Consider the following 19,560-nt stretch of genomic DNA (forward strand, 5'->3'; position numbering starts at 1 on the left):
TGGAGTCTGGGGCTGGCTTGCTTTTGATCCTGGGCCTCACTGCTGAGTTCTGAGAATCTCTCACCACTTCCTTAAGTTCTCTCCCATTTTCCTCCAAGATACTTTTCCTCATGGCCCAGACCCTTCTTGAGGAACATTCTTCCCTATATCAACACCCAGAGAAGGAAGGTTAGAGTCATATGTCCTTCCTGCCTCCAGCAGCCACAGGACCTTTGCACTGCTGCCCTGTCCTCTCCAGTCTCCGTGACATGCCCCTGCCTTCCTAAGGTCCCTGTGGAGGTCAAGTCTGCAGATGCTTGAAGTTTGTCTCCATCAACATGGACTTGCCTAGGGGTTTGGTGACGATATAAGCAGAGTCATTTGGGAAGAGAGAGAGAACTTCAGTTGAAAAAACTACCCCCACCAGATTGGTGAGGAGGCAAGCCTTTGGGGTATTTTTTGATTTTGTTTTGCTTTTTGAGGCAGGGTTTCTCGGTGTCCTGGAACTTGCTCTGTAGACCAGGCTGTTCTTGAACTCCTAGGGATCTGCCTGCCTCTGGCTCCCAAGTGCTGGGATGAAAGGTGTATGTCATCACCTCCCAGCTGGGTGGTGGAGATGTATTTTTGATTAATGATTGATGTGGGAGGGCACAGCCCATTGTGGATGGTGCCATCTGTGGGCTGGTGGTCCTGGGTTTTATAAGAAGGCAGGCTGAGCAAGCCATGGGGAGCAAGAGATTAAGCAGCACCCTTCACGGCCTCTGCATCAGCCCCTGCCTCCAGGGTCCTGCCTTGGCTTCCCTTCCTGAAGGATAATGATCTGAAAGTGTAAGCTGAAATAAACACTTTTCCCCAATTTGCTTTTGGTCATGGTATTTTATCACAGCAACAGAAACCTTGACCATACAGGGTGAGACCTTGTCTGCTCCTGCCATGATCATCCTACTCAGCATGCAGACTGTCAGTCAGGCTCTTAGAAGTAGACACGGAGGCACCAGTGGCAGGGGGTATGACAGGTGGAGGCTAGTATCACAATGGGGAAACTGAGGCCCAGAAAGTACTGGACACGAGGCTCAGGTGTGTGGACTCTGAACTGTGGTTGCCTAGGTCCCATCCCCCTTCCCTTTGCCCAGCATGCACCAGGGCCCGGAAGCTGTGCAGGAAGGTGACTCCAAGGCACAGGCCCTTCCCGGGAAGCTGGGCCCTTAACCCGGGTGGGGGGCAGCGGGCCTGGTGAATGGGCTACTTCCCAGCCCCTGACCTGGTTTCCTGTTATACCAAGGCCAGGTGGGGAGGGGTCAGCAGGCGCCAGGCACTGTGGGTTGCAGGCGTGGTCCCTGCTTTCCTTGAAGATCTCAAGGGACACTTCTCAGCCCTGACTCCAACTGCAAGACAGTGAGCATTCTGCTCCTGGTGGGAAAGAGAGAGTAGGGCCAGGGCCACAGTGTAGAGGGGACAAGCTGTGGGGAGGCCAGAGAGGGAAGAAGGAGAGGGGACACTAAGGGAAACAGGGGGATAGAGAGGAGAGAGGACCAAGACATGACCCAGAGAGACAAAGGGCAGAGAAGGAGATACAGATAGAGACACAGATGACAGACAGGGTCAGAGACATGACACAAGACAGAATGACAGAGACAGAAAGACACAAAGACAAAAGCAGGGTCAGAGATACAGGCGGGAACAGGGAGGGCACAGGGGACTGGAGTGCTGGTGGCCCAGGGGCTGGCTGTCCCCAGCAGGGCCAAGGGTTAGCAGGACTCTGTTGTGCTCTCCGTGGCACTTGGGGCACCTCCTGTCCTCACTCCGACTCCCCCCTTCCCGCCATTGTCCTATAAGAAGGAAGTCCTTCTCAGGAGACATCCTGGCTCCCCTGCCTACAGCACGAGGAAAGTTCCAGAAGGTAGCTTTGCTCTGATAGTGGCCCTTCCACTCACTCACTCTCGTCAATTTTGCATGCTCACTGTTCCTGGCTCCTTCAGAGTGTGGGTCCCAGAGGACCCTGGGGTGGTCTGACCCTGTGGAGCTTAAAAAGGTGGGTGCCAGCTGGAGGTTGGACTTTGAGGGGACAGTGTGGGGGGCTGGAGAGATGGCTCAGTGGTTAAGAGCACTGGCCACTCTTCAAAGGACCTGAATCACAAGCACACAGATCAGGTAGCTCTGAAAATCCAGTTCCAGGGCGATCCAAAGTTCTCTTCTAGCCTCTGAGGTCACTTGAACTTACACACATCCCTCTACCCCCCATACACATAGGCACAGGGCTGGCAGGGCAGTGGTGGCTCATGCCTTTAATCCCAGCATTCTGAAGGCAGATCTCTGAGTTTGAAGCCAGCCTGGTTGACAGGTGAGTTTCAGGGCTAAGTAGACAGGCCCTAAGTACAAAAACAAAATTGAAGAAGTATTAAACAGACAAAAAACCCACAAAAAGCTGGCGTTGGTGGCACATGCCTTTAATCCCAGGACTCGGGAAGCAGAGGCAGGTGGATCTCTGTGAGTTCAAGTCCAGCCTGGTCTACAGAGTGAGTTCCAGGACAGGCTCCAAAGCCATAGAAAAACCCTGTCTTGAAAAACCAAAACAAACAAAACCACCACAAAATTAAATATTAAACAGACAAAACAAACAAACAAACCAAAACCAACAAACTAAGATAGGGGCTAGACTCAATAGTCTGTAACTCTAAAGTCTCAAAGGATCTGGCGCCCTCTTCTGGCCTCCATGGCCCTGCATGCATGTGGTGTACAAACACAAATTCTGGCAAAATACCCACACATAAAAGAATTAAATAAGGGGCTGGGTGGGTGAATCTCTGTGAGTTCAAGGCCAGCCTGGTGTACAGATCTAGTTCCAGGACAGAGAAACCCTATCTGAAAAAAACCAACACCAAACCAAACCAAAAAAAAAAAAAAAAAAAAAAAAAAAAAAGGATTATCAAAAATACAAATAAAAGAATAAAATAATTTAAAAGAACTTTAAAAACAAACACATCCTATTACACTGTGGAGACACAACCTCTGTACAGACCATCTATGGTAGGGCTAGACCTGGTTACCCACTGTCCATAGTGGGACACCTGACTCCAATCCACATAGCCCCTGTGTTCCTGAAATCTCCTGTTTGAGCTGTGCTGGTCCTGGAGAGAGGCCCTGAGGGGAGGGCCAGGACCCAAAGCCACAAGCACAAGCAATGGCTAGCACACAGGTTTTCTCTGCCTGTCTTCATCATTTGCAGAAGAGATGGTGTGGGGGTGTAGGAGGTGGGAGGCAGCTTCTGACACACCTTCAGTAAAGGCCCTGGCTGGACCAGGACTTTTGGAACCTCAGAGCTCATATGGTTGGACATAGGAACAAGAAGGGTTACCAGGATCTGGGAGCACAAAGCCAGGACTATGTCATTTAGCCCTGACACTAACCCTAACCTTCTATCCCAACCCCAACTCTATCCTCATCTCAACCCCAAACCCACCCTAATTCCACTCCAACCTAAACTTTACAAAGTCTGGATTCCAGCCCCACCTATAACAACAGTTCCTGGCTGCCAGCTCCTCTGAGCCTTCCCCTCCACACCCTGCCCACCAGCACTAGCCTTTCCCCCAGCCTTTGACCCAAGGCCAACCTTATGGCCTCTATGCCCCACCCATCAGAGAGAAGCCCTCCCCATCCACTAGGACACACCTATGGACTCAGCAACACTCCCTTCCACCTCTCCATGCTTGGCCCCACCCATGCAAATTTAGCCTTTCCCTGTGGTCTCAGCCAAGTCCATAGTTCTCTGGAGTCCTGTGCTACCACCGTGACTGAACTCCAATTCCTCCCATCATGCTGCGGGCTCAGTATATGGCCCACAAAAATATGGAATCTGGGCACCTGAATACTCAATCTTCAGCACTCTCAACTGAGGATGCATGGGCTGCAGGGGTTTGGAGCTGAGGGAACTGTGATTCTCACTTCTTTGTCAGTCACAAGTCTCACTGGGGGCTTTGGTCAGTGCCAGGGTGCAGGCATTAGAGACCAAGGGTACACTCATGGCCTCTCTGTGCCAGGGATGTGTGTTACTGTTGGCTTGGACCATATTGCTAGGTTGGGATAATGTTGCTAGGGGCTGAGACCATGTTGCTAGGCTGGGATCCTGTTGCTAGGGTCTGGGACTGTGTTGCCAAGGACAGAGACTTGTTGCTAAGCCTGAAGTCCATTTGCTAGGGGCTGGCTGAATGTTGATAGGTCCGGGGTCCTGTTTCTAGGGAGATGGGTTCAATTTCCTTATGTCTGGGTTCTGTTACCAAAGTTACCATTCTATTACTAGGGGGCTGAGATTATGACGATGAGGTTGCTAAGCAGCAGTCCTTGTTGTCAGAACAGAGTCAAGTGCTTCACTTCCTTACCTGGGGTGAAGATGCTGGGAAAAATATGATATTTTATTTATTTAATTTTCATAACCCAGGCTGGTCAAGAACTCATTATGTAGCTCAGGCTGTTCTCAAACTCAGTTCTGTCTCAGCCTCCTGACTCCTTGGGTACACGTGTACACCAAGGCATGCAGTTGCAATGTTTTGTTTAAAATTTGCAGGATGTGTCTGGAAACACACATGATGGTACACCAGGGTCCTGCTTGATATGAAGATTTTTGGCAGAGCCCTGAGATCCTGGAGTGTGAGATCAGTTACTAGGATAAGGGATGGTCAGTAACTTAGGATGAATTTATTGAGTGATGCTCTATAAGTGTTGTTCTAAGTACCATGGAGACTCCTGGCAGGAGGAGCTTATGTTCTGTGCCTTACATGGTAGAGAGGGAGCTGGGGAGTAACTGAGGGCATCTTGTGTGGTAGGAAAGCATGCTACCATAATCTCACACACCCTTCCCCAGGGAATTTTAATCAGGGACTTTACCCTTAACCATTCTAGGGGAGTCTAGGTAGGCTCTACCTTGACCATGCCCCCCAGCCTCTCATTGGGGCTTCTAGGTGGAGCCCCACCCCTGACCATGCTCCCAGCTCCCTCACTCGGGCTTTCTATCTGGGGCTCTATCCTTGAGTTACAACCCTAATTCTGGAGCTTTAGTTCTAGGGGGAGGAGTCTGAGCTCTGAGTAGTCCATTTTCTTTTATTGTTACACCTGGGAAGTGGCTTATTTTGACTCAGAGTTTTGGGAGTTCACGATTAATTAGTTTGTGGTAAAACAGGATGTGTGCAATGAATGGAGCATCCTATTTACCTCGCAGCCAAGAAGCGAAAGGGAGAGTGAGAGCTGGGAATAGTGGCATGCACGCGCCTGTCATCCCAGGACTCGATGAGTGAGGAAGAGACACTTTTGAGGGTGCAACATTAGTGGCCTAGGACCCACTGCCTAGGATCCCATGCTGCGACTCAGGGATCTTTGGGGGGAACTGAAAGCTTAAGCCACAGCTTGCTTACAGCTTGGAAAACAGGATTTCTGAACTGGCAAGTGCTTGGTTAGTGTCTTGAGTTACAGCCTGGGGGAATCTGTGTGGGGTAAACTGTGGGACAGATTGAGATCAGGAAGGTCATTCATTTGGGGACAAAGGCTTGGGGGAGGGGAGGAGAAGGCATGGTACAGGCAGAAGACATGGCTAGGTGTGCTGGCTGGGTTTCCAAGGAAAAGCAGGAAATAGGAGGGGCTGCCAGAGAAGGAAGGACAGACTTTGTGGGTGCAACTGAGTCTGCCGGAACCCCTCTCCAGACCTCACCCACTGGTCCTTAGCTCATGAGACTTTCCTCTCTGAGGAGGTTCATGTCCTCCTGTTCTGAACCTGAGGCTGGATCCCACAGCAGAGCACGAGAACCAGAAAGCCCTGCATGGATTCTTTTTGGGAGGGAAAGGATGAAGCCCAGCCAGAACAGGACAGGTTTTCTTTGTTATAGTCCTCATGGGACAAAGCCAGCAGGCAACTGCTGAGCTCTGAGTCTGAGTCAGTGGACCTGGCTTTGGGAGAGAGGACAAGATGAGCAGTACTAGGAAGGTGACGGACAGATCAGTGTGTCCAGGACGGCAGTTTGTGAGCTGGCAGCATCTTTGAATGCCCAGCCTTCTGAGTTGCCATTGTCCCTGTAGGCTAGTGACACAAACAACAGGAATCAGCCTCCTCAGGAGTGCTCATTCAGGCTACACAGTCTCCTTGCCTGTCTCCCCAAGCTGAGGGGCATGTACCACCCTGCCTGCTGTTGTAATTTTAAAAAGCAGCATGCAAAAGAAAGATGCCACGAGACAGCTTGGGTGGAGGGGTTGTTATTGGGGGTGAAAGTGAATGGGGAAAGGGGGAAGGAGAGAGGGAAGACCTGCCTCTGGGGACAGGAGTGGCAGGAGAGAGAGAGAGAGAGAGAGAGGTGGGAGGTGGGTGCCTTTTAAAAGGGAATGTAGCTGGGCAATAGTGGTGCACACCTTTAATCCCAGCTCTCAGGAAGCAGAGGCAAGTGGATCTCTGTGAGTTTGAGGCCAGCTTGGTCTATAGAGTGAGTTCCAGGACAGGCTCCAAAGCTGTGGAGAAACACTGCCTTGAACCCCTCCCCCCTAAATAAAAGGGAACATGGTGAATGTGCACAGGTGGTGCTCTTAGTGGCTGCAGCTAATGGCGTATTCTATTCTGTCAGAACCCCAAGGACAAGCCAGTACAGATGCCTGAGTACTAATACCAGCCACCCTCCATCTCCTGCTCATTGCCTTGGGATAACAGAGTGGATCTAGAATCTGCCTTGTCTGATCCCCCACAGTCACCCACCAGCCAGGTCCCTGGAGCCCATCTGTGTCAAAGCAGTCGCCTCCCACTGTATCTTCCCAAACTCAGGTCATCTGTCAGACAATCAGAAGGGGTCTTCTTGGATTTTTAGTCTCCTACATCTTCTGTGTGTGTGTGTGTGTGTGTGTGTGTGTATGTGTGTGTGTGTGTGTGTGTGTGTGTGTGTGTGTGTGTGTGTAGGCCAGAGGACAACCTCTACCACTGTTCCTGGTTTGTATGGAATGTACCAGTGACAGCACAAATTGGACATTGGAAGACCTTGCTTCTGTTTGTGATAGGGTCTCCTCTGCTCCTTTATACATCAAGGTGGCGGGCCTGAGAGTTCCAGGGATTCTCCTGACTCCACATTCCATTCTGCCATCTGGGATTACAGATGACCTCTACCACTAAGGTTTATGTGGGTTCTGGGGATTTGAACACAGGTCCTCAGGTTTGCTTAGCATGCCTTATTCCCTGAGCCTCAGCCTGGGGAGTCATTCCTCAATAGCAGCTATCTGCCTTTTTTTTCCCCATTACATTATTTATTTATTGGTTCTTTTCCTTCCTCCCTCTGTCCCTCCCTCTGTCCTTTCATCCCTCCCTCGCTCTGTCCCTTCTTCCCTTTCTTCATTTGTTTCTAAAGACTGGGTTTCTCTGTGTAGCCTTGGTTGTCCTGGAACTTACTCTGTAGACCAGGCCGCCTTGAACTCAGAGATCCACCTGCCTCTGCCTCCGAGTGATGGGGTTAAAAGGGTGTGCCACCACACCCATAAGTTATTTATTTATTTTAAAAAATCATTTATTTTGATTTTATGTGCATGAGTTTCTGCCTGTATGTATTTATGTGTACCACTTGTGTGCAGTGCCAACACAGGCCAGAAGAGGGCGTTATACCCCTGAAATTAGAGTTAACAGAAGAGTGTGAGCCACCATGTGGGTGCTAGGAACTGAACCCAGGTTCTCTACAAGAACAGTAAATGCTCTTAACTACTGAGCCATCTGTGCAGCCCACTCAGGGGTTCAGTTAAACTCTTAAGTTTCCCCTTACACCCCTTCAGCACTCATGTTGCCTCATTGTGGTTCAGAGTAGACCCAGCATCTTTTCTGTCTACAGGATACTGTCCTTTTGTCCTCACTGCTGTCTTGGTCCCTCTTTGTATGCCCATGTACTGCCAGTTTTTATGTCAACTCGACGCAAGCTAGAGTCATCTGAGAAGAAGGGATCTTTTTTATTCTCACCATGTAGGCCTGGTTATTGTGGAACTCGCTCTGTAGACCAGGATGACCTCAAACTCACAGAGCTCCACCTGCCTTTGCTTCCCAAGTGCTGGGATCAAAGGTGTGTGACACCACACCTGCAGGAAGAAGGAATCTTAATTGAGGAAATACCTCCATCAGATTGCCCAGAAACAAGTCTGTATGACATTTTCTTGACAATTAATGCAGGAGGTCTAGCTCACTGTGGGTGATGCCACCCCTGGGCAGGTGGTCCTGAGTTATACAGGGAAGCAGGCCTTCTAAGCAGCACCCTCCACACCAGTGCTTTTCAACCTTCCTGACGCTGCCACCCTTTAATAAGTTCCCCATGTTGTGGTGAGCCCTAGCCATAAAATTATTTTCATTGCTACTTCATAACAGCAATTTTGTTACTGTTATGAATCATAATGTAAATATCTGATATACAGGATATCTGATATGCAACCCCTGTGAAATGGTCATTTGACCCCGAAGGGGCATGACCCACATGATGAAAACTTTTGCTCCAAGGCCTCTGCTTCAGCTCTTGCCTCCAGGTTCTTTCCTTGAGTTCCTGCTCTGACTTTCCTTCATGAAGGGATGTAATCAGGACACGTAAGGTGAAGTAAAATCTTTCCTCCATGTCTTGGTACTGTTCTATTGTGGTGAAGAAGCCATGACCATAGCAACTTATAAAAGAAAGCGTTTGACTGAAGGCTTGCTTGCAGGGTCAGAGGGTGAGTGCATGGCCATCATGATGGGGTACATGGCAGCAAGGTTGGAAGGCATGGCTCTGGAGCTTATATCCTATCTAAAGTTGGAGGCAGAGAGAGAGAGCCTGGGCCTGGTGTGGGCTTTTGAAACCTTCAAGCCCACACCTCCTCCAACAAGGCCACACCTCCTAATCCTTCCTAAACAGTTCCACCAACAGGGGGCCAAGCATTCAAATATATAACCATATGAAGGCCATTCTCACTCAAACCACCATATCCTACCCCCTGGCCCCCAACAAACTCATGACCATATAATAATGCAAATGCATTCAGACCAACTTTAAAAGTTCCCATTGCGGGCCAGGTGGTGGTGGTGCACACCTTTAATTCTAGCACTCTGGAGGCAGAGTCAGGTAGATCTCTGAGTTCAAAACCAGCCTGGTCTTCAAGAACTAGTTCTAGGACAGCCTCCAAAGCTACACAGAGAAATCCTGTTTTGAAAAACCAAAAAAAAAAAAAAAAAAAAAAAAGTCCCCCACTGGGGGCTGGAGAGATGGCTCAATGGTTGAGAGCACTGGGTGCTCTCCTAAAGGACCTGGGTTCAATACCCAGCATGCACAGGGCAGCTCTGTCTGTAATCCAGTCCCAGGGGTCTGACACCCTTACACAGACATATATGCATGTAGAACACCAATGTACATTAAAATGAAGTTCCTGTAATCTTTCAGTTTCAGCACTCTCAGAGATCAAAGCCTGAGATTTAAGTTAGCCTTTTAATTGTCACCTCCTGTAAAATTACTTCTAATATACAATGGCATAAACTATACATTATCATTCTAGAAGGGAAGAAAGGGGACATAGCAAAAAAAAAAAAAAAAAAAAAAAAAAAGTAGAACCCTGTAAGGAGTAAAGTTTTTCCTCTGTCACCTCGCCAGCCCCAATTAACATACTTGAGACTCTGTATTTGAGATATGCTGTTGGCTAGGTACTAGTTTCTTATCAGCTAGCTCTGTCTTAAGTATTAACCCATTTCTGTTAATCTACATTTTTCCACGTGGTCTTATCAGAGAGCCGGCTGCCATACTGCGTACTGCTCTCTCCAGACTCTCCATCTTGATTCCTCCTTACTACTCCCTCTTTCCTCCTTGTCTCCTAGTCCCATCTTCCTTTCCTATTGGCCAACAGTGCTTTATTCATTAACCAGTATGAGAAACATATTTACAGAATGGCATCTCCCATCAGAACCCGGCAGGAAAAACTTCAAATTCTGTATGCCTGTATGCCTGATGTTGCCAAAGGGCTTATTTGATGGTTCTTTATGTCTCCCATTCCTTTCAATTTTGCTGACTGCAACACAGTTTTCTCTCTTAGGCATTTTAAAGCCTGTCTGCTGCTCTAGTTGGCCAGTGTCCTATAGCTCTGGCATACCCAGCATCTTGGAGTCTCCAAAGCAATCCAAGCTTCATCAGCTTCATGCAATGGTCTCTCCAGGCCTCCATGAAGGGACTCCCCCAGGGACACCAGGCCTCAGCAGCATTCCTTAACTGCAGAGGAAGATTCCACAGCCCCTTTACTCCTGTATCCTTTTTGACAAAGCCAAGCCAAATTCTGCTGTCTGTTGGGGCTAGAACCTATCTCCCCTCCATAAATTACACTTAACACAATTTTTCCCTTTCACAGGTTGCAGGACTAGCTGAGTGGGGTTTCACCTTGAGGATATACCAGCATCTTTATTCCATTTCATATTTAGTCTTCCTTTAAGTCTCTCATTTCTGCAGGGTGGTGGTGCACGTCTTTAATCCCAGCACTCAGGAGGCAGAGTCTGGTGGATCTCTGTGAGTTCCCGGCCAGTCTGGCCTACAAAGTGAGTTCCAGGATAGCCAGGACTGTTACACAGAGAAACTCTGTCTTGAAAAATAAAGATAGAAAATAAAATAGTGGTGTCAGTTGTCACCATCCTCAACTATCTCACACCTCCTCCTACCACCTTCCTGCTACTCTCCACCATCCTCCCGAAACCATCCTCCACCATCCTTCTACCGTCCTCCATCATCCTCCATCATCTTCCAACCTCTTGTCACCACGCTCCACCATCCTCTCCATCCTCCACCATCCACCATCCTTCCCGATCCTCCATCAAATACTCACCATCCTCCACCATCCTCCCAACATCCTTCTCACCATCCTCTACCTCCACCCTCCTCCACCACCTCCACCGTCCCCCACCATTCTCCATCACTCTCCACCCATCCACCACTTATCCATTCCTTCTTATCTGCTTTCACCAGTCTTTTCCTCATGTCCCCTCCCCATCTTTTCTTCCTAGTATATCTCCACAGACCCATACAGGCATGTTGGGCCTCTTCTCCAGTCATCCACCAGGGGGCACTCGTGAGTACCCTGTGCAGTGGGTTCCGGAACCCAGGAGCACTCAAGCCTTCCCTTGCCCTGTACCAGGGGACCAGTCTTTCCTGTCCAGACTAAACCTTTCATACTTGTCCCATAGTCTCTTTGTCTCTTTCTCCCCTCCCTCCCTCCATTCATACAGACCCCTTCCTCACCCCAAAGCCTTCCTAAACTTCCTTCCCTTGGCCCCATGGAGAAACAGACACTCAGGGTTGAGCTTTGGATTCCTGCACATCAGGTTTCTCAGGACCTGGGCCCAGAAGATGGCCTTGGATGGCTCAGAGAACTTCTCAGGCATGGTCCTCTCTCTCTGCCTGGCTCTGGGTCCATGGCTGATGTCAGGCAGTGGATCTTCCTGCCTTTCATACTGGTAGGGAGGCAGACTGGGCCTCTGTCCTTTAGGCTGAACCCTATCCTAAGTTACACCATATTGTATAACCTCCACCCCGCACTGTGCATTGCTCTAGGTGATTCCACCATCATCCATTTTACAGGCAGCCCTTGACTTTGTCCTGAGGGAAAGAAGCTGCACCATCTTCGTGGGTAATTCAAGGTTGACACATGAAGTATTCCGGGCAGTAGAAAAGGAGTCACTCTACGTTTATTGAGGTCAATTGAGATTGACACATGGGCATATTAAAATTACATCAGGTAAACCAGGATCAGGAATTTACCAGACACATCCAACCAAGGAAAGGTGTAACTCCTTCACCTGGGTCCCAGAAAGTAATGGACACTGGTGGCATGGCTACACACCAATTCATTCACCATCTGTGGTGTGTGTGTCAGGGACCAACAAGCTGTGGACTCCCTAATTGTTCCTGGTGCATTGGCTCAGTTTGTTGACACTATCTATTGGATTGCCTGCCAACTACCTGTTTGCCCATCTGGACCAGGATTCGAACCTGCTGTTCTCTACTTCAGACTCAGTTTGGTCTTTTACCTTGTAACAGAACATTGCAGCTTCACCCTTGAACCCTGACCCCAGTGGCCCCTCCTGGCTTTGGTCTTGTTCATTATCTTTTAATATAGACTCTTTCTCAGCTCCCCACACCTCTGGAACAGCTGCTCTAACTTTTGTTTGTTTTTCAAGACAGGGTTTCTCTGTGTAGTCCTGGCTGTCCTGGAATTCACTCTGTAGACCAGGCTGGACTTGAACTCACAGATCCCTCTGCTTCTGTTTCCTGAATGCTGGGACTAAAGGCACGAGCCGCCTCCCCGCAGCATAATTTGTATCTATTCTGTAGCCCATCTATACGTACACCTATAGAAATATAGGTGGGGGCTGGAGAAATGGCTCAATACTGGCTGCTCTTCCAGTGGACATGGGTTCAATTCTCAGCACCCATATGGCAGCTCACACCTATCTGTAACTCCAGTTCCTGGGGACCTGACACCTTCACATCAATGCACATGAAATAAATTTAAATAAATCATTAAAAAAAAAGAAGTATAGGTGGGCCAGGCAGTGGTGGTGCATGCCTTTAATCCCAGCATTGGGGAGCAGAGGTGGAGCATCTTGTGGAGTTGAGGCCAGCTTGATCTACAAAGTGAGTTCCAGGACAGCCAGAGCTGTTACACAGAGAAACCCTGTCTGGAAAAAAAAAAAAAAAAAAAAAAAAAAGAAAAGAAATTCAGTATGTGCTGTGTGACATGAGAGTTAAAAAGAGCCTGCATTAGCCCCAGGGAGGCTCCTGGGGTAGGTGGATATATGACAAATTGTTGTCATTGAAACCACACAACATTGTAAATTTATTGCTATTCAGCATTTTCTGACACTGCAAAAAGACATGAGTGTGTTTGTGTAGGATTTCTGGCATAGTGAGCTCAGGATAGGCAAGTCCTTGTTCCTTACTACCAAGACTGTTGTGGTCTGGAGCAGAGTGCTGCATGATAGGAGCTGGCAGGCCAAGGGCCCAGATGACTGAAGAGTGAGCGAGCTGTGAGCTCTTACAACTGGTTGGTTGATGGAGGACTCCTACCATGGGAGGACTTGGGGTGGAGGTGTCTTGGGGGCTCCAGGATCAGCCATCTAATCTCATGTGGCCAGAATGGAGCTGCACACAGAAGTCCAAGAGGACAAGGGCATGCACATATGACTTGTGGACCACTCTGAGACCCCTGGCTCCTATCTAAGGCTTCAGGGACCAACAGGACCCAGAGAGTCAAGCTGGAGCTAGAACCCAAAATGGCTGATGTGGAATATGTCAGAGCATCCAGGGCTCAGGCCTGCTGGTGTGTTCCTGAGGGACCCTGAGACTCATTTCCATGTGTGACCATAGAAGAGAGTGGTGCTCTGTCACCTCTCTTGAATGAGATCCTAGCACCAGGGAGGCTGAGGCAGGAGGATCAGGAGTTCAAGACCAACCTGGGCTACATTGTGAGTCCTTGTCTCAAACAAAACAATACAAAGCAAAACCCCAGGTCACTACTTTAAAAAATAAATGCCCAGCAACATAGAAACAAATGGGAAGAAATATGTTTGCCTTTCAATCCACTAACCTTCCCAGAACTCTCCAGCTGGAACACAGTGGTAGCCTTCAGTAAAGGTGAAGGCACAGAACTATTCTGGACTGCTGTCCTCAGCCCTGCCTCACGACCTTTGCATAACTGGTCCTCTTATCCTGACATGGTCTTCCTTCTCAATATGGGTCATACCAGAACAATCTGCTACACTTATTGTTTAGCTACTATCCCACCCCAAGAACATACTGGCCCTTTACCAGTCTGTTCCTGTTTTGTTCACACCACCCTAAACAGAGTCTGGGATACATCAGGTGCTTGGTACCAATGAGCACTGGGCTGAGTTGGGGACGTGCTGTCCACAACCCTGGGCTCTGTGGAAATGGGGCGCTGAACCCTTCATCCATGCTGCTGCTGGTGTCCTGTTTGCAGTCCCTGGGGCCTGCTCTGGCCCCGTGGCCCAGCTCAACCGGCTCCCTGGGGACCTGTTCGGCTGACACTGGAGTCTTTCCTGGGCCATCCAGCCACCTGGCTGACACTTGATCTTAGTTCCACTTCCAGGCCAGCGTCCGGCCGAACAGCCTGGCTCGGGCCAGGCCCCGAGATCCTTGCATAGGGACAAGGGGCTGTCTGTGTGTGTGGTGGGAGGGTGTGGTGAGGCCAGGCCTCTGCCAACACACTGGCTGAGCTGTGAGGATTGGGGACTGTGCCTGGTTCGTGGCACCAGAACAGCAGGGCACAGGAGCCCACACCAGCCCCGCTCAACATGGGGACCCTCAGCTGCGACTCAACAGTCAGGCTGGCCACAGTGCCTCTGGCCAGGCGGGTGGCCGAGGGCCACATTCCGGAGACTGGGCTGAGGAAGTCTTGTGGAATGGCCTCCCTGGAGAATGGTTCGTGCTGGCCTGGTCAGGGAGGGCTCCTCTTGTCACCCTTCTGGGGGCTCCTGGGATGCTCTAGAGTTCAGGAGAGGAGTATCTGCAAGAAGGCCCATGTCCCCTGTGGGAACACTTGCCCAACAGGAGGACAGGTTGAACACAGTAGGAGAGAACCTGAGGGAGGAAGTCAGAGGGAGGGTTCCTGTGGGGACTGCAGAGCTTTGGCGTGTGTGAAGGGGCTGAGGCTGGGAGCTCAGCAGGGGAGACATTTGTGGGGGACTCAGGCTGTAGCCTGTACCTCAGTTTCCCATCCTAGGATGGACAGTGGGATCAGAGGTAGTGTTTTTCTGTGACTGGCCTCAGTTTCTCCTCCAGGATGATCTTTCTGTCCTGGGCTCAGCTTTCCTCCCTTGATGGTTTCTATTATCCCTAGCTGCTTCCGTTTCTCTAGCTGTGGTGGTCTCTATCCTCTGGTCTTAGTTTCCTCTCTTGTGAGCCTGTCTGCGCTGACCTGTTTCCCTTCTCATGATGAGTCTCTCTGCCTGTTTCCCCACCTGTGACAGGATCTGTGCCTTCAGCTTTAATAACCTCCTGTGAGACACTTGCTTTGTCCCAGGCCTATTTCTCCACCAGTGATGGTTTTTGACCCTGGCATTAGTTTCCTGTCTTCCTTGCTCTCTTCTTCCCAAGTCGCTACAGCCCTGGGACTCATCACTAGCTCACAATGCCCTCCAGGACTCCTGTCCCTACTCTGCTGGGGGTCCAGGGTGGGGCTTTTCCCAGCCTCAAAAGGTTCCAGACACCATCTCTGGTCTGGTCTTTGGGTCTCAGGCTCCGGACCTGGCTTGTATGTTCTTCCATCTACCATTGGCTATGTCAACCACGATCGCACCAAGGCAGCCAGCCCCGCTTACTCACTTGCTCGGAGGCTCTGTGAAGGTAAGGCCAGATGAGGGGTACAGGGTACCTCCTTGGGTCTCCAGAGTTGTCCTGAAGGAGACCTCAGGGTGAGCAAGGCAGGGCAGGCAGGCATGGTCTCCCTATCAGTTGCTGTGCTATGTTGGGTAAGTTGTTGCCTTCTCGTGTAGCTCAGACTGGCTCTGAACTCCTTATCTTCCTGCCTCCACCTCCCAAATTCTGGGATCACAGATGTATATCATCACATCTGACCAGACACCAAGATTTTGATGGGCCAACAAGGATTGGGTGGCTAGGGTACAGGGTGTAGCTCAGTGAGTAGAGTATATGCCTACCTTGTGTAAGGCCCTAGGCTTGATTTAAAAAGCACTCAAAGTGTATGAGTGTGTCTGTTGTTCCGAGTGTAGGCTGGTCTCTAGTGCTTGGCAGAGATGCAGGTGAGCAGGCATGGGCCCCTCCCTCTCTCGGACATTCTGCAGTATGTGGCATCTAAGCTCCATGGCAAGTGATATTGGCTGAACATAGCAGCCTTTAGTCCTAGTGCTGGGTCCTAAAGCTGTTCTAAGGTCCCATCGGGCTGGACGGAGGCCCTGCTATAAAAAAGTTAGAAGCCATGAGATGGAAGGCTGGGGAATCCACTGAGCCTCTCACCAACCTGGGATAGGAGAGGGCTCTGGGTGGGCTGTAGGAAGTGGCAGTGAGTGGGATGTGGGCTCTGGGGGGGTCAATATGGTTGTGGTGGGATGGGACTGAAAAGGTGGCTCAGCTCTTGATGGTTCTTGCTGTTCTTGCACAGCGTGGCTCACAACCTCCTGTAAACCCACCTCTAGAGGTATCTGATACTGTCTTCTGGCCTGTGCGGGCCCTGCAGCCACAGTGCACAAACCCTCCCCTACATTTAAAATTTAAAATGAAGTCTTAGTGTGTTGGTGCACACCTTTAATCCTAGGACTCAGGAGGCAGAGGCAGGCAGATCTCTAAGTTCCAGGCCAGCCTGGTCTACAGAGTGAGTTCCAGGACGAGCTCCAAAACAATACAGAGATACCCTGTCTCGAAAAACCAAAACAAAACACAAAACCAACCAACCAACCAACCAACCAAACAAACAAAAAAACCCAAAAACAAAAAAACCAAGTTCAGTGAAGGGGGACCCAGGAGAAGAGAGCATCAGGTGCAGCCTGAGGGTCATCAGGTGGGACACGCTTAGGTGCCGCCTGCAGGATGGGTGGGATAGGTCCTGGTGGGCAAGCTGGATTCTCTCATCACACACATTGGGTAGGAAAATGTGAAGGAGGTTTGCCCATGCAGAGCAGGGTTGAGCACTGACAGTCTTGTTTGCCACAGGCTGGCTGAGGTGACATCTTCCTGTGTGCGTCCCAGCACATGCTGGTGACTGTGACCCCAGCCCCTCTTGTCCTGAGAGTTTTTTAGATTAGCTCTGAGTTAGGGGATAGCGGGTGTGGAGGTGTTTCTGAGGGCCATCGTTTAACATTAGTGATCACCGTAGAGGTGGCAATGCCAATGCTGCCTGTGTGGGTGTGCACAGCAGCCCACACCTGTGTGGTCCTTACACACATGCTGGGGCTCACTGAGGCTTTGAGAAAGACTCAGTGAGGCTTATCACTCACAGGCAGGGCCCAGCATGGGCCTGCCCACCAATGCTTGCCATGCACTCAGACACTCACCATGCACATAATCGTGTGCCTGAAGTCCAACAATTACTGATCAGGCCAGGCATGCTGGTACAGACCTCTCATTTTGGCAATCCAAAAGCTGAGGCAGGAGGATCATGGGTTTAAGTAAAAAGGGATGGAGCCCTATCTAGAATCCCCCAGTGAGGGGCTTGGAGTGTGGTCAGGGGTGGAGTCCTTGCCTAGAATCCATCCCCCAGTGGAGGTCTGGGGTGTGGGTCAGAGGGAGAGCTCAAGACTTCCATTTCTGAGGGCCTGAGAGCCATTCCCACATATACAACTGTGAGAATGGTGACCAGCCATGGCCTCAGTGACCTCTTCCTTCCATGTTGCTGTGAAAGGCAGACTGAGCCACCTCAAGGGTGACTCAGGGTGACTCCTTGTGAGCCAAAGCTCTGCTGGGATTGGCATGCCCCACACAGTCCCTCTGCTTGATCCCTCTCAGGGGCCTCAGCATTGCCCAGGCTGACTCCAAGGTTGAGACACACCTCAGGCTCCATGGAGGCCCTGGGCTAGGTGTGGGGAGCCCTTAGCTCAGGACGCCTTTGGGATTCTGGGTCCTTTCTCCAGCACCTCTTCAGGATTGCAGCCCAGGACCTGTCTACTTCTTGGACCCCAAAGTTACCCGCTTTGGCCGTAGCTGTCCCCCTGCCTACTCCATGCAGGGCCGGGGCAAGATTCGAGGTGAGTATGGTGTGTGTGTGGTGGGAAATGACCTTGGAGACAGTCCACTTCCTGCATGATTGGAGCTCTGAGAACTTCAGTGTCTGCAAAGATAAATCCAAGTTTCAGATGAAGGGTCACTACTCCAGTCCCACAGCCTTGAGCAGAGGTGGCAGCACATGGTGGACCCCTGCTTCCAATGGGCAGGGAGGCCTGACTCTGACCCCTTCTTGGTCCTAGAGAAATGTTCAGAAACTTGGTTTTATTCTCTGCACATGTATCAATTCATCCACCCATCTGTCCACCCACCTACCCACCCATCCATCCATCTATCCATCCTATGTTCATCCATCTATCCATCCATCCATCCATCCTATGTTCATTCATCCATCCATCTATTCTATGTTCATCCATCCATTCATCCATCCATCCTATGTTCACCCATCCATCCATCCATCCATCCATTAATTCTATATTCATCCATCCATCCATCCTATGTTCATGCATGCATGCATCCATCCATCCTATGTCCATCTATCCATCCATCCATCAATTCTATATTCATCCATCCATCCATCCAACCATCCTATGTCCATCCATCCAATGTTCATCCATCCATCCATCTATTCTATGTTCATCCATCCATTCATCCAACCATTCTATGTTCATCCATCCATCCATCCTATGTTCATGCATGCATGCATCCATCCATCCTATGTCCATCCATCCATCCATCCATCCATCCATCAATTCTATATTCATCCATCCATCCTATGTCCATCCATCCAACCATCCTATGTCCATCCATCCATCCATCCAATGTTCATCCATCCATCCATCTATTCTATGTTCATCCATCCATTCATCCATCCATTCTATGTTCATCCATCCATCCATCCTATGTTCATCCATCCATCCATCCATCCATCCATCCACCCATTCACCCACCCACTATCTTCCTACTCACCCACTCCACTCATCTATCTCCCTGTGCCCCGTGGCTCTGCTCAACCTTCTCTCACTGCCCTGCCCCAGCTCTATAGTCACACTAATGCTGCATCAAATACACGAAATCAGCAGCTTAGACATCTTTGCTGAACTTCCTGGTGGGCTCAGGCCCACCTATAGGTCCATCTCAGGGTGCCCAGATCTTAGAGAGGATGATCCAGGTAGTCTTGAGCTCTGGAGGGGTAGAAGGTACCATGTGGTGGGTGTGGGAAGGAGGAGGTGTGTGGTTGGGCTGTGGGTGGTTGGAGGAGGGTGGTGGCTTGGTGCAGGGTATGGGAGTATCAGGCAAAGAATACATGTGTGAAGAATGCAGCTGGGTAGAGACTGGGTCTGTGTGACCTCTGATGCAGATCAAGTGAGGCCTCCATCTTGTCCCAATGCTCATTCACCCTCCAGGTCTGGAGGTGACACCAGGCCCTGGGGCCTACAGCCCAGAGAAGGTGCCTCCGGTACGCCAGCGGAACCCCCCGGCTTTCACTCTGGGCTCCCGCCTCCGACAGAAGCCCCCTGACACCTCTGTTCCTGCCCCCAATGCCTACACCATGCCACCCCTCTGGGGATCACAAATCTTTATCAAACCTAGCAGTCCCAGCTACACAGTTGTGGGCCGCACGCCCCCAGTGCGCCCCCCTCAGGATCCCTCAGAGATTCCGGGCCCTGGGCAGTATGACAGTCCTGACCCCAACACCTACCGGCAGCGTAGGCCCGCCTTCAGCATACTGGGGAGACCCCGAACCCCACGGCCCCTGGAGGAGACACCTGGTCCTGGTACCCACAACCCAGAACAGGTCACTGTGAACCGGGCCCGGGCCCCAGCATACAGCATGGGCATCCGTCTCTCAAAGCCGGCATCAACCATGGCAGGGGACACCAAATGCTGA

At 50.4% G+C, this 19,560-nt stretch overlaps 1 protein-coding gene across 1 annotated transcript; it reads left to right on the forward strand.

The window, feature by feature from the left end:
• The first annotated feature begins 14,132 nt into the window (after positions 1-14,132).
• Odf3l2 (outer dense fiber of sperm tails 3 like 2) lies at positions 14,133-19,560 on the forward strand. Its single transcript, XM_051177677.1, has 4 exons — positions 14,133-14,414; positions 15,231-15,338; positions 17,579-17,692; positions 19,076-19,560. Exons 1-4 carry the CDS (start codon positions 14,288-14,290, stop codon positions 19,558-19,560), a joined length of 834 nt encoding a protein of 277 aa, XP_051033634.1. The 5' UTR covers positions 14,133-14,287.

Source organism: Phodopus roborovskii, unplaced genomic scaffold (genome assembly GCF_943737965.1).
Source record: "Phodopus roborovskii unplaced genomic scaffold, PHOROB, whole genome shotgun sequence".
NCBI classification, from domain to species: Eukaryota; Metazoa; Chordata; class Mammalia; order Rodentia; family Cricetidae; genus Phodopus; species Phodopus roborovskii.

Excerpts from the sequence above, each read along its gene's own strand:
- Odf3l2 (XM_051177677.1), top strand. The coding sequence starts at position 14,288 with ATGGGGACCCTCAGCTGCGACTCAACAGTCAGGCTGGCCACAGTGCCT. Across the intron at positions 14,415-15,230 it reads AATGGCCTCCCTGGAGAATG|GCTCCGGACCTGGCTTGTAT; the intron begins GTTCGTGCTGGC and ends TTTGGGTCTCAG. Across the intron at positions 15,339-17,578 it reads TGCTCGGAGGCTCTGTGAAG|CACCTCTTCAGGATTGCAGC; the intron begins GTAAGGCCAGAT and ends TCCTTTCTCCAG.